Source organism: Etheostoma spectabile, chromosome 8, assembly GCF_008692095.1.
Source record: "Etheostoma spectabile isolate EspeVRDwgs_2016 chromosome 8, UIUC_Espe_1.0, whole genome shotgun sequence".
NCBI lineage: Eukaryota > Metazoa > Chordata > Actinopteri > Perciformes > Percidae > Etheostoma > Etheostoma spectabile.
Window position 1 is genome coordinate 33,306,686 of NC_045740.1, and position 13,873 is coordinate 33,320,558.

Genomic DNA, 13,873 nt, shown 5'->3' on the forward strand with positions numbered 1-13,873 from the left:
TAGATAGATAGATAGATAGATAGATAGATAGATAGATAGATGGATAGATAGTTCACACTTGTTTTTTTCACAGTTAACCAATGGAAACCTGAGTAACAAGACTGTCTTTTCCATAACAACAAGAAAAAATGGAGAAGGTACCCATAGATAGACATTTGCTAATGCGATGAACAGCGAGTTCTATGATATGAGCGGGTGCTCCCAGTTCAGGGAACTCGGTTTGTTTTATCTAACGTTAGCATTAGCACCGCTCCTTTCTCATTCAGTCTCTAGATCGCTTTGTTTTTATCTTTTGGATAGCCTGCTGTAGCATTAGCTGTTATGGCAAAAAAAGACGCTCTCGGCTGCTTTTTGGAACCAAAACGCTGCCAGGTGTTGATCATGACCCTTAGGCTACGAGCACACAATGAATAAGTAAAACAGACTGAATATTGAATATTTTAAATACATATACACTATGCATGTATAGGAGTTGCTACATAACTAGATGGCTCACAGGTTCACTGTCTCCACTACCAATGAAGAGCCTCTATACAGCAGCAGGGGCGAGTTTGAAAAAGTGACTAGAGACAAACCTAGCGGCTTTCTGTAGAAGAGAGACGCCGGTATTGGTGGCGAGCACGAGGTCTTTTTCTCTCTCTCGCTCTCTCTCTCTCTCTCTCTCTCACGTCTGACTGAGGAGCAGCGGCGAGCCTACGGGCCCAGCGGCCCGGCGGCCCGCCACCATCGCTGTATGTGAATGGGTAGTCTATATCGACAATGTTTCATTTATGGCATTGTTCCACATGTCCCTCGTTTTCAGCCAGATGTCCGTCCCCTTACTTTTTCTTTGTGTTGTCGTTGTCAACGTCTGGCTCAAGGCCGACAACAAAATGGAGCTCACAAACAGATAGTTCAGTCAAAAAGTAGTTTAATTATCATATTTGGACTATCGAGAGAAGGGCATCCTAAAAAAAGCATTCCAATGAGCATTAGAGGTAGCGTAACATGGACGTAGGGAAATTAAGGCCTGTTTAAAACTAGTAAAAAACACTAGAATTTGGGAAATTTAAGAATTTTGAAGGTCTAAAATGTTTGACTTTTTAAGACCGTGGAGAACCCTGAATGCAAAGCTCTGCATGTGTGCTTTCAGGTGGGCCAGACTTTGCCAGGTCTCTCAATCATCGGCCCCCTCCTCACCTGCCCCCCCTCCCTCTTGACTTTCAGCTGTCTCTCCCGGTTGCTGGCTCGCCAACAGACACTTGGCATCCAACACCTCCGCATCAATTAGCAGTTAGAGGAGTCGCTCTTCGCTTCTCTGATTCACAGCACGCAGTCCTTCCTTCTTGTCTCTTTTTCTGTGTCCTATGGGGACTGGTGGCTGCAAGAGTATGTCCCTCATCTCTCTCTCTCTCTCTCTGTCACACACACACAAATGCTCCTGCTTTCTGGGTCTCCATACTGTACCACCTTTCCAACTTCTATGTGTGTATGTGCCCCCACCTCCCTCTCTCTGTGCAAGGGGCTATATTTAGGAGGACATTAAAATATCATCATGCAAAGTCAAAGCCCAGAAAAGATCCCGTGGTCAGCTCATATGGGCTCATGGAGTGTAGACAAGTAGTTAAACATGTGTTTTTAGTTGATTTTATACATTTAAAGAACTAAAACTGCACGTTCTGAGTTTCTGCTCATTCAGAGCAGCAGAGATGAGGCACTTAGCATCAAATTGGAGTCATTTTTTCACCTGGTTGTTATTGGTGTGGGAAAAATGTTAAGGGAAAATGTCTTTCAGCGTGTCCAACTTTGGTAAATGTGCTGTTTGTGGTGTTTAACCACACCTGAAAGCAACATTATGCAGCACTTTTACCTTAAAACAGCTTCAAAGTCATTTTGATGCTACACTGACTTGACATGTCACCCAGGCTGGACTCGTCCTCTGCATGTCCCGGGCTTCCATTTAGTTTGAAAAGCAGCCGCTCTTTGGTTGTCAAGGACAGAGAAACGAGACCACATCATCCTTGTCCTTGAACGCTCCCACTGGCTCCCTGTTCATTTCAGGACACCCTCTCCATGGTCTCTCCAGTAGTCCATGTTTATACAGTATATCAGAACTTCTCACCCCTTACAGGACCAACAGACCCCTCAGATCAGCCCACTGGGGCATGTTGACTGTCCCCTGTTGTGGGACAGGGCTCCTCGGCGCTGCAATAGTTTGCCCGAGTCCATGGCTGAGTTTGTGGATGCTTTAGATGAACCTTAAGATCCACCTTTATTCTCTGGGTTTTAAACGTGTTTCTATTTAACTCTTGTTTTATTTCCCTATACCTCTATATTGACATTTTAATTCAATATATACAGACTTTAATTCCATATATGCAGATTTTCATTTTCCAAACTTTTTCCAATAAATATATATACATACTCCTACAGAAATATGTGTACTTTTAGACCAAAAATCTGAACTTGTTTACACATTTTTAACTTTATATATGTATAAATATTCACAAACATGCTGAACACTGGATCACAGCTCTGCCCCTGTGTCATATATATACACAGGGGCATATATATATATATATATATATATATATATATATATATATATATATATACACTACCGGTCAAAAGTTTGTGGTCACTTAAAATTTCCATGCACTCCATTATAAACAGAATACCAGCTGAGATCAGTTGCCTTGTTTTTTTAACCAGGGCAGCAGTTTTCAGATTACATTATGTGCTGACATCTTGCAAATAGGTTTCCAGTGTTTTTTCTAGTTAGTTTTTTAAAATGATATCCTATTAGTAAACATAATGTGCCTTTGATTAGTTGATGATATTGGTTGGTGATAATGGGTATAGTGATACACTACCGGTCCAAAGTTTGGGGTCACTTAAAAATTTCCATACTCTCCATTATAGACAGAATACCAGCTGATCTGAGTGGGGGGGGCTGATCTTTAATGCAATATCTACATTACCCATTATCACCAACCATTCATTCAATCATCCAAAGGCACATTATGTTTACTAATCTGATATCATTTTAAAAAACTAACTAGAAAAAAAAATATATATATATATGCCTGTACTGCTAATGTCTCCTAATGTCATACCCCTAGTGTAACCACAATAGACAATTTCCAAGACTGATGACACTCAATACAGCTGACTTAGCCAGCTGGGGGGGGGGCAGTAGCTCAGTCCATAGGGAGTTGGGTCAGGAATCGGAGGGTTGCTGATTCATGGCCCCATACGGACTAACGTATGGTGGAGAGATGCCACTTCACCTCCTGGGCACCGTAATCCCCCCCCCCCCCCCCAGTCCAGCTGGCAGCCCACCCACTCTGACATCTCTCCATTTGTGCATGAATAGGTCCTGAGCATGTGTGTGTATTCAGTGTGTAGTGATTACTAACATAGCAGAGTGTAAATTGTTTACCCACTGGGGATCAATAAACAATATAACTTTATATATATATAGATATACTGTATATATTATTTATATACTGTATACGAATCATAAATAACCTTCTTTCTATAGTTACTATATGACTGACTCAAAACCAAAAATGTTATCTAACTTTTTAGTTTAACTAACATGAACGCAACAACAGGACGGGTTGTCAAAAAGCGCCCTGCTAGCAGCTGCATAAGCATGTGATAAATCAAATTAAACTCAAAAATGAAGTTCCTCATTCCCGGTCTTGGATTACCCTTCTCATGCAAGTTTTCCCTCTCCGCCGCTAATAATTACATATTCAGAGAAGTCTCCCACAAAGTCAGTGTAGTCCTTTAATAGTCTGATTAGATTCCTGCGTCTGTTGTACAGCAAACATGTGATGACCTTGCTCCGAGATATGCTGATGTGCGGTAGTTAGTGGGCCCAGGTGATTGACAATACCCCTGAGCATGCTGGGAAACAAGATAAGCTGCAGTTCGGCATGTTTTATGGGTCTCAAAAACCCCAGAAAGAGAGGGAGAGGGAGGGAAAAAAAGACTAGAGAATACACAGAGGGAACAGAGCCTGACAGACAGATGGACTCACAGAGGAGAGAGGGACGGAGGGAGAAGAGAGAGAGAGAGAGAGAGAGAGAGAGTAATTTGCTGGAAATAAAGAGTGACAGGACAGACAGAGCTGTAGAAAAAAGGAGAGGAATGATGGGAGTCTTTCTCCTTTTACCCTCTCTCCTCTCATCCGTTATCAGCCATCAGGGTACTCCATCACTCTAGATCCCCTCTTCCCTGAGACAGTTTCACTCTCCTCTCTCTGTCTCTGTCACTCAATCTTTCCCTCCAGTCTGAATCCAGCTGCAGGCTTACATTCTGCTTTTTTTCTGCACTGGTGTTTGGTCTGGTTGAATGCTATTTGTGGAGCTGTAAAACGTCATTTATTAGAGGATTTATTCAGGATTTAGTGTGGTCCCATCATCATTATCATGAGAAACACAGCAACACTGCACACGCACACGCACACACACACACACACACACACACACACACACACACACACACACACACACACACACACACACACACCTCTACAAGGTGACATTCAGGCTCCAGATCAGACAAACACATTCTTGAGTCAAACAAGTGAATGTCAATTAGTGTAAATGTCAAAAAGTTGCTAGGGGCAATAAACAGGGATGACTACTGTCAATCATGTGTCTCCAAGCAACCAGGAGTGGCAGCCCAGGCCAACATTTAACCAGCAGCCTACACAGGGAGCGGAAGGTAGACGGTGTGTCTGCAGCAGTGTTCCTGGCTCCTTTTGCTCTTTATGTCCATTTTTTTATTCCATTCCTAATATTCTTGGGTATGTGGACACAGAGTAACAATAAACATGAATGATGTTAGAACGAGCCTTGGCTAAGTAAGCAACAACTCACATTGCCCCGCCTGGTTTTACTGGTGGTATTTAACCCTTTGGATCATATAGGGCCGAATCGCCGTGACATCACACTAACACAAGCGTCCCTCCCAGGGGAGACAAATGTCCGGTTAAGACATAGAGTGTAGTCTCTGTCGGCGCCATGAGGAAGTCTAAGTAATGAAAACAAAATTTGTTGGAGCGTCCACATGATACAAGCCTTCGTGATCACGGACACGGAGGCTTAAAAGAACATGATGGACTCTTCAGAAGAGGTCATTATCTTCACTCGAGCTTCTGCACCGGACGCCACGATCTTCTGAACTCAGTCCGACGGAGACATCCAGAGACAGTTGTGTGGAGTGAGAGTCTTACTTAGCTTTGGACAACTCATCTGGCAATGACGTTGATTAATATCAAAAACGTTACACACTACAGCTTGAAATCGAATCGCAGCGACATGAGAATGCAATAATTTCTGTTGGGATTTTGGGCTATAATACAGTGGGGCTCGAAAGTTTGGGCACCCCAGGTAAAAATGTGTATTAATGTGCATAAAGTAGTACAAGGTAGTAACTCTGCAGGGTGCCCAAACCTTTGCAGCCACCATTTTTTTGTTCTCTGTAATTTTGAAAGCGTAAATCTTACTTTTTGTGACATATTACACAAATGTCTAATCTGTCATTTGATGCCTTTTGGAGATTTTTCCATCTTTTCTTGGCTTCTTTATGCACATTAATAATTTCTTTTACCCGGGGTGCCCAAACTTTCAAGCCCCACTGTATATAGTTAAACATGCTGTGCTTATTTTCTGTCCTGTGTCCTTTTCTAGCATCTTTAATAAACTAATCTAGTGTTACAATCAGCAACATGTCACCGGCGGTCAGATGGCTGCTAGTTTGGGTGGTGTCATTTTCTTCAGTCTGTGGCCCAACTCCACAGTCCGTGGAGCAATAGATCCGTGGTCACGAACACGGCCAACTGATGGTTGAATAAGCGGGAGAAAGGAGAGAGGGACAGCATGGATGGACAGTGAGGGATGAGCTAACAGAGAAACATGGAGCAGCTCTGCTTCTACACAGACGGTCAATAAAACTAAAAAAGCCCCTGACATGGCCGGCTCCCACAGCAGACGTTACGTTAAAACCCCGTGAGACCAAGGTTATCTCTCTTTGTTTGACGACACACTAAACTACATTTCAATATTATTTTACAAAAGTATACCACAAGCATCTGAATTCAGCCTTTCGACAAGTAATGTGTAATAATAGAAGAAGGGTCAGCATATTAAAGTCCATCTCATCTGATCCATTTGACAAATTATATTGAATACAATGTTAAAGGTTAGAAAGCAATGGTTGGATTAGTTGCACTCCTTGCACTATTTGTTGGATCATTCTTCTGTTTCTCCGGCCTGAAAACTAGCAGCTGGGTTTCTTTTGATGATCTCTATATTTTCACTAATTGCCATGGATTTATGGAGGCAAACGTCTGGCTGAACTAGCAGTTTAGGTTCCTTTAGGTGGTTTTCATCTGTGATGTCTGTGTGTCATCAATCCAGTGATTGTATTTGTTCTATAGATCTATGGTTCTGTAGAGTATTCCATTGGAGAATGTAATAAATAAGCAATTAAAACATGGACACAATAATCATCGGTCCATTGCGACTTTTGGTAAACCATTGCTTCTGAAGCTAGACAATGCATTTTAAACACCTAACCATTTCAACCAGATTCAAATAAATGACCATTTCTGTTAGACTTCAACCACGGCACATCTCCCACAAGGTTTTGATAATGCTGCTACAGTAGCAACACAGCAGGAGCCAATGAAAAAATTATTGTTTTATTTGGTTAAAATGGCCAAGTACTCAAATGTCATAATAAGACAATTGAAGACATTACTTCAATCACCAGTACATTACAAGTAGTGGTGATATTCAATTTAGAATTACATAAAGGAAAACAATTAAGAGCAAGCCTTTGTAGGCTGGCTCAGGTGTGCCTCTGACACACTGAGCTCATCATACCAACTGCTATAGGTCTTATGAATCATATTTCTGTATATCTGTATCTGTGTCTCTGTGTCCCAACCGGCAGCGTTGGATGACCGCCCACCAAGAGTCAGTGTCTGTCTGAGGTTTTTGTCTGTTAAACAAAAGGTTTTTCTCGCCATTGCTGCACCAATTCCTTGGAGCAACTAGGGGTAAAGTGTCTTGCTCAAGGACACATTGGTTAATGTATTGCAGTGGGAATCAAACCCAGACCTCCCAAACCAAAGGTATGTGTCCTATCCACTGAGCCATCACCACCCAAAAATTGAAATGAAGAGCAGTTATAAAAGTAGAGCTGCATTTTGACTCTATATCACATCCCAAAATAGAAATTTATTCATAATGAAATGTGACAAAAAACCAAGAGTTGTAGACTTTAGTCACGTGCTGCATGGACCCACGGTGACTAACAGCCTTAAGTTTACTTATCTTCACATGTGTTATAGACTGCAGCAGCAGACTTAACAATTGATCAACATTATTAGTCGGGATGGAAACAAGACCACCTATTCTGGAGCTCTGGGTCCAGTCGTGGGGTCCGCACCATAGCTTGATTGACAATGAACCAACCAACCACACCAGAGTTCATTTGAACCATACCAAATGAATATTTATTGCTACCTCTGTCACTACTGGACTCCCTGTACTGTACACTGTAGTGCTGGCTACTGCCTGGTTTAACCTGTAGTTTTAAAGACACACAGACTCAGGGGCCTCAGATGGGAACAGCAGCATCTTGTGACACTGAAGAAGTTCCATGTTACAGCGAGGGGTCTTCACAGCCTTAGTCGAGTTGGTATTTTGGAGAGTGCATGACTGAATATGTCAGGTTGTGTATCCTCATTCTATGATTTTTTAAATATTTTCATATTCCTCATGTTTTAGAAGGACCTACCCAACTTGTCATGAATATTTATCAGCCCGGCAGAAGTGTCAGGACAACCTCTGGAAGACCAATAAATATGAAAAAGTAAACTACCAAAGGAAAACCCAGGGCCATTATCAGTTCTTTAGCTTCTGTACCTGAGCTGGCCTCCTGTCGTATAAAGACAAAGTTAAAAGAGAAAGAGATAAAGGCGTTCGTTACCATTGTAGGACAGGCGAGGCTTGCTTAGACACATGATGAAGTGGACTTCCATTTCATTGGACGCCACAGACTTGGAGCAGACAGGACACTTGAATCCTAGGAAGAACAGCAGAGAACAGAGGAAAATCAAATACATGCAAAGTACATCTGAATTAAATAAGTATCAGCTTCATCATCTGTACTTGCAACCCGTTGACAGCCTATCACATCATTACAAAGCATATTCTAAGCATGGGGTGCATGGCATTTTCTTTCATGTTTTTCAAAGGTCAAAGAAATGTGTTTAAGATTTAAATGATGTCACATTTATCTTCTCAAGTGATTTAAAGTCTAGGCGCCGTGGTGATGAATGACCCATCAGCAGACAACTTAACGGGTCGCTGTTTCTCATCAGGGCCCCTGGATCCCGTCTAATGACAAACTAGGATGAAACGGACCCCGTCGAGTCTCCTACAATTCGTTCATTCATTGCGTCTTCATTGTGACTTTAAAAACAGCTCCACGCTAACAGGCCCTGGATCCACTGTGAACAATAACTTTAAAGACTTCACTACGGATTGAGGCATTGAATCCTTTTCACAATATTCAGAGAAAACTGTTGAACCAGTAATGACTCTAGCTGCTGCACCTCATACGACCACAAAGTTAAGTGAAGCAGGTTATAAAGGTCGGCACAATGATTTGAGACACAGGCAGTACAACATAGTAAAGTGAAACAAGTCACTAGAACAGCAAATGCATTTAAATGGAAACTATTGCCGTTCAATGTGGTGTGTGTGTGTGTGTGTGTGTGTGTGCTTTAAGACCTGTGTGTGTGTGTGTTTGCATTTAGCATTTTACAGCTACTTTTTTAGGTTTTACAGGGCATCATACATGTCAGTTTATACAGTAGTTATACTTAAGATTTCCTGTAACACTGACAGAATACTGTTATGTCTTGGAACATCCAAACTTTAAACAACAGGTTGAAATTTCCATGTCAGGTTCATATTTTAACTATACAATTACATTTCCACGGACAATTTTTCCTTGCAGAGCTGGGTGGAGGGTTCGAATGCATTAGCCTCAGTTTGCAGTCTGGGAAGCTTCATCCATTATTTGTAGTCTATGGTTCCTCTCCCAGTTCAACAGACAGTCGTGTAGACTTTAAAGGAAGACCACGATTGTTCCATAACCCTGTGATAATTATTTCGACCATGACAATGAAACTCACCTAACATTAACGTAGTAGTCATCGTAACCCAAAGTACTTCCACCTCACCAAGTTGTTTTTGTGCCTAAACCAAATCTTATCCATATCGTTGTCACATCACATAATTTATGACAGAGAAATGATGTTGACCTGCCAATATGACTTCAATGTGTCATTATGGACAGACGACATTTTTGTTTGTCCACTTTTCTCCTCTCTCACACATTTTTACACGCTAAACCTGGGTTGTTTTACAATGTTGGAGCCGTGTCAGTTGCCCCCTCCTGTGCTGTTTGGGGGGGGACCCATTAATATAACGCACAACAGATAATTAGATCAACCACTGGGCCACATGAGCCAGGTTGGCACAGCTGAAAACAAGCTGCAGTGTGATAAAGGAGACTCAGACTGGGATAGTGTTATGCCTCGATTACCTAAGTTTGAGTCCTAATGTATGTTCACTGTGCTGGGCGGTTTATATATTTTTCATATATGCCGAAGTAATCTGCGAGTGAATTGAAAATGGGAGCCCTGTTAACTGTGTACCCTACAAATTATGAATGTTTGGTCATACCGCCCAGCACTATTACATACTGTACTTACTTGCTAAGTAATAGTGCCAACAAGCTCTCAAAAAAAATAATTTTGTTTTTGACCTTGTTCCCATGACGCCCTAATACACATAAGTGTCTTACATCACAACTTTTTGGTTTTGTCTGATTAGATTAAAGATTTTAGAGGAGGTAAATAGGATTATAGCATCTATTCTGGAGGGACGGTGATCTTATATGTGCCACATTCATGTGGTGGTACAAGGAGATTTACATGTACTGTATATAACCCCAGAGGGGTTTCCTTTGAGACAGAGAGGAGGTAATGAGGGAAAGACAAGCGTTCTCTCACTTCCCCCCCATGATGTATCCTGTCGGTCTGGGTATGGAACCCATGACCTCCTGGTCAAACGCTGACTTCTCCAACATTTAGGCCAGCACCATGCCACTGTCTCTGCAATCTCGGTCAACGTGTTCATGACTTGAGTCCTGGACTCAAGTCCGAGATCGGGACTCCACCACTGGTCTGACTTAGAGTAGCTTTGACTTACTTGCGTTTTCTTTTTTTAGACATTCTGTAGACTGAAGGATTCCATATTAAATTAATAGTTGTTTGTCTTTTGTCTTTTGTTTTTATTGTTTATTTTAATGAGAAAAGGAAAAATGTACGACTGAAAAAATGTGCAAACTTGTAGTGTGTTAGATATGTGGAGCTTATTTCACGATTCAAGTGCTCTAACAGTCTGCAAACACAATCAGCTGTTTGTCTAAGGAATGTTCAACAGCCTGTATAATCTGAAGAATCGGAGATACAGATGCACAGCACTTTGACAATTTGTTGGGTTACACACACAGACCAATTTACTATAGACACAGACCCCCCCCCCGTACATGGCACCTGACCCACTTTTCCCATGGTTGCTATTTTCAGATTCTCCATAGGGACGTGCGGAGCGAGAGATGGAGGAAATGAGTGAAAAAGAATTGCAGAAGGAAGGTGAGAAAGTTCAGGCATCTGAGGAGAAATGAAGGGTTATGATACGTGGTCCAGCAGGACTCTAGCTGTGCAGTCAGGGAGGTGTGTGTGTGTGTGTGTGTGTGCGTGTGTGTGTGTGCATTCGACTCAGCCAAGCCCCACCAATCCTTAAGGACTTTTCATTTGCCATATAGAGAAGTGCATAAGGTCAGATAGGGACAAAAATAAATCATAGGACTGGATCATAAGTTAATTATAGTGGTGCCTATATGAGATGGTGCGGATGTGGATGAGTGTGTGTTTTGCGAGCGCACAAGCGTGCGTGTATTAACGCGACTTGGGCCGGTAAAAATAATAACTTTATTTGTATAGCACCTTTAAATACAGTTTACAAAGTGCGTTGACAGAATAAAACTAGTACAGATCAATACACACACATATATACACATCATTGTAATAGTGAAATTAGACAATGGGACGCCTTTAAAAGGGAGAAAAACAACAAATAAATAAATGAAATGGACAGGTGATAGGCTAAGAAGAAGATAAAAAAGATGACATCACATAAAAGCAAGTGTATAAAAATGGGTTTTATGGTTTATGATTACGCACCAAACACTGTGCATATTCGCTCATATTTGTCTTGACTGTCATCACTGTGGACGGCAGGTGACATCAGCAGACTGCACACAGCACTGTGTATGACCCACAGCCATGGGATGCTTTACACACAATGACACAGAAGAGACCCGTTTCAGCTTTTTCTACATCGAGCTGTGTTATTGAGGGTAATAAAATGAGAGGGTTTTAAAATGAAAATGTTACCTCATGCAATCTTGATCTTTTCAAAAGACCAGTGGATGGAGTGGATACTGTGACAGACAAAATTACACTGTTATTGAATTCTTGGTTTTATTTTGCTTACACATCCTGCTAAACTAAGTTCTCTTGTCTTTTGCATGAAGTCAAATAAATGGTTACTACAGTTTTATTAGTCCTGGAACCTATTTTCCTGTGTTTTTGTGTGTAAGTGACTGATAGGAACAAAAATCTTTGACACTGGTCCAGTATTATGTGTGAACACTGTAACCGGCAGACAATGACCGGGCTGCAATGGAATCCTATGGGGCAGATGTTCAGTGTCAATGTGGTCCACTAAAAGTTCTCTTTTAACCACAGACCGTCTCAGATTATTATTCAAATTGTCTAACAACATGACATTCCTACAGAGTTAGACCTTTAAAACCTCTTTCTGCTTAACCAGAAACAGCTCTGAGATCGCTAACACTGAACCAGACTCCATTTAAAAAAAACAGTACTTTTAGCGTGTATAGAGCCAATATATTGTAAATCGGAAAAAAAACAATGTGTTTATTGGCCTAAACTAGAGTTGTGATGGTTGAAAAAGTAGAAAGACGATCCAAAGCGGCTTTTCATAGTTTTTGTTTCTGTTGACTTTAAATGAGGTGTATTTTACAGCGCTAAAATGACTGTTTATTTACATGGAGTCTGGTGGCTTTAGCGAACGTAATTTCGCGGATGTTTTTATGTTTAAAAAACAGTTTTTACTATTTTACAGAAAGGTTGACCTCTTTAGAAATGCTTTTCCATAATGTTGTCAGACACTTAGAATATTAATCTGAGTCTGTCAGCGGCAAAACGAGCACTTTTATGAAGGTAAATACAAGTTGGTCAATTGTCCTATTAACTTACATTATAACTTGTTTTGTTGCTGCCGGATTCACAAGCAGTACCGCTTGATCCCTAATGGTGACATTGGTAGCTTTAGTCTCAGAGAACGAGACGTCATGACACAATCAGAAGGCAAAACGTTGGCGTCAGTGTCTCTAAAGGTCTCCGTTTGCAGCCGTTGAGACGGCAACACAACCCGCAGATTCCAAACCAAAACGGGTAAGAAGTGTTTTCAAATGTCTCGGAAACGCCAGAGCAGGAAGAATGAGACTGGGAAACACCAGAGCAGGAAGAATGAGACTGGGAAACACCAGAGCAGGAAGACTGAGACTAGGAAACACTAGAGCAGGAAGAATGAGAGGGGGAAACAGCAGAGCAGGGGGAAAGAGAGCGGGAAACACCAGACCAGGGGGAATGAGACTGGGAAACACCAGAGCAGGAAGAATGAGACTGGGAAACACCAGAGCAGGAAGAATGAGACTGTAAAACACCAGAGCAGGAAGAATGAGACTGTGAAACACCAGAGCAGGAAGAATGAGACTGGGAAACACCAGAGCAGGGGGAATGAGACTGGGAAACACCAGAGCAGGGGGAATGAGAGGGGAACACGCCAGAGCAGGGGGAAGAGAGGGGAAACACAGAGCAGGGGGAAAGAGAGGGAAACACCAGAGCAGGAAGAATGAGACTGGGAAACACCAGAGCAGGGGGAAAGAGACGGGAAACACCAGAGCAGGGGGAAAGAGAGCGGGAAACACCAGAGCAGGGGGAATGAGACGGGAAACACCAGAGCAGGGGGAATGAGGGGGAACACGCCAGAGCAGGGGGAAAGAGAGGGGGAAACACCAGAGCAGGGGAATGCAAGGGGGGGAAACACTAGAGCAGGGGGAATGAGAGGGGAAATGCCAGAGCAGGGGGATGGAGAGGAAACCAGAGCAGGGGAATGAGAGGAGGAAACACCAGAGCAGGGGGAATGAGGGGAACCGCCAGAGCAGGGGGAATGAGAGGAGGAAACACCAGAGCAGGGGGAATGAGAGGGGGATATGTAGCAAAAAGATATTTGTTTTCAAACCAAAACATAGAAATATAAATATAGCCTTAGTTTAATAAGACTTTACACACAACAGTAGTAATGGAGTAATGAATAATGAGTGCAACCCAATCAGGATGTATATGGCAATCATTTGTTAAGTTGCAAAGTACCAACCACACCCCTTGAGCAGCTGGAATACTTTTACTGCAGTAAGACAACAAAATATTCAAATTATAGAATGCATAAATTCAAAAGCCCAGCTCATTTCACTGCAGGTGCTGCATATATTTGAGAGCACACTCTTGAGCTAAACTGCATGTTGTGTTATCCTGTTTTCAGTAAACCCTCTGTGATGTTTTAGTGATGGAAAACATCAGTGAATCAAAGATGCAGAGAAAAGCAGCGCTGCGCTGTGATACAGTAATTAGCATTCAGCGAGC

General features: G+C 42.0%; 1 protein-coding gene across 2 annotated transcripts in view; it reads right to left on the bottom strand.

Moving 5' to 3' along the window:
* LOC116694589 (E3 ubiquitin-protein ligase znrf1) overlaps positions 1–13,873 on the bottom strand; it is a 56,687-nt gene that overhangs the window by 14,717 nt on the left and 28,097 nt on the right. For both annotated transcript variants that reach the window (XR_004333208.1, XM_032524385.1), the window contains exon 2: positions 7,993–8,088. Coding sequence is in view for 1 of the 2 variants with exons in the window: in XM_032524385.1 (XP_032380276.1) it covers positions 7,993–8,088 (96 nt within the window). In the remaining variant the exon portion in view is untranslated. The remainder of the gene's footprint in view (positions 1–7,992; positions 8,089–13,873) is intronic.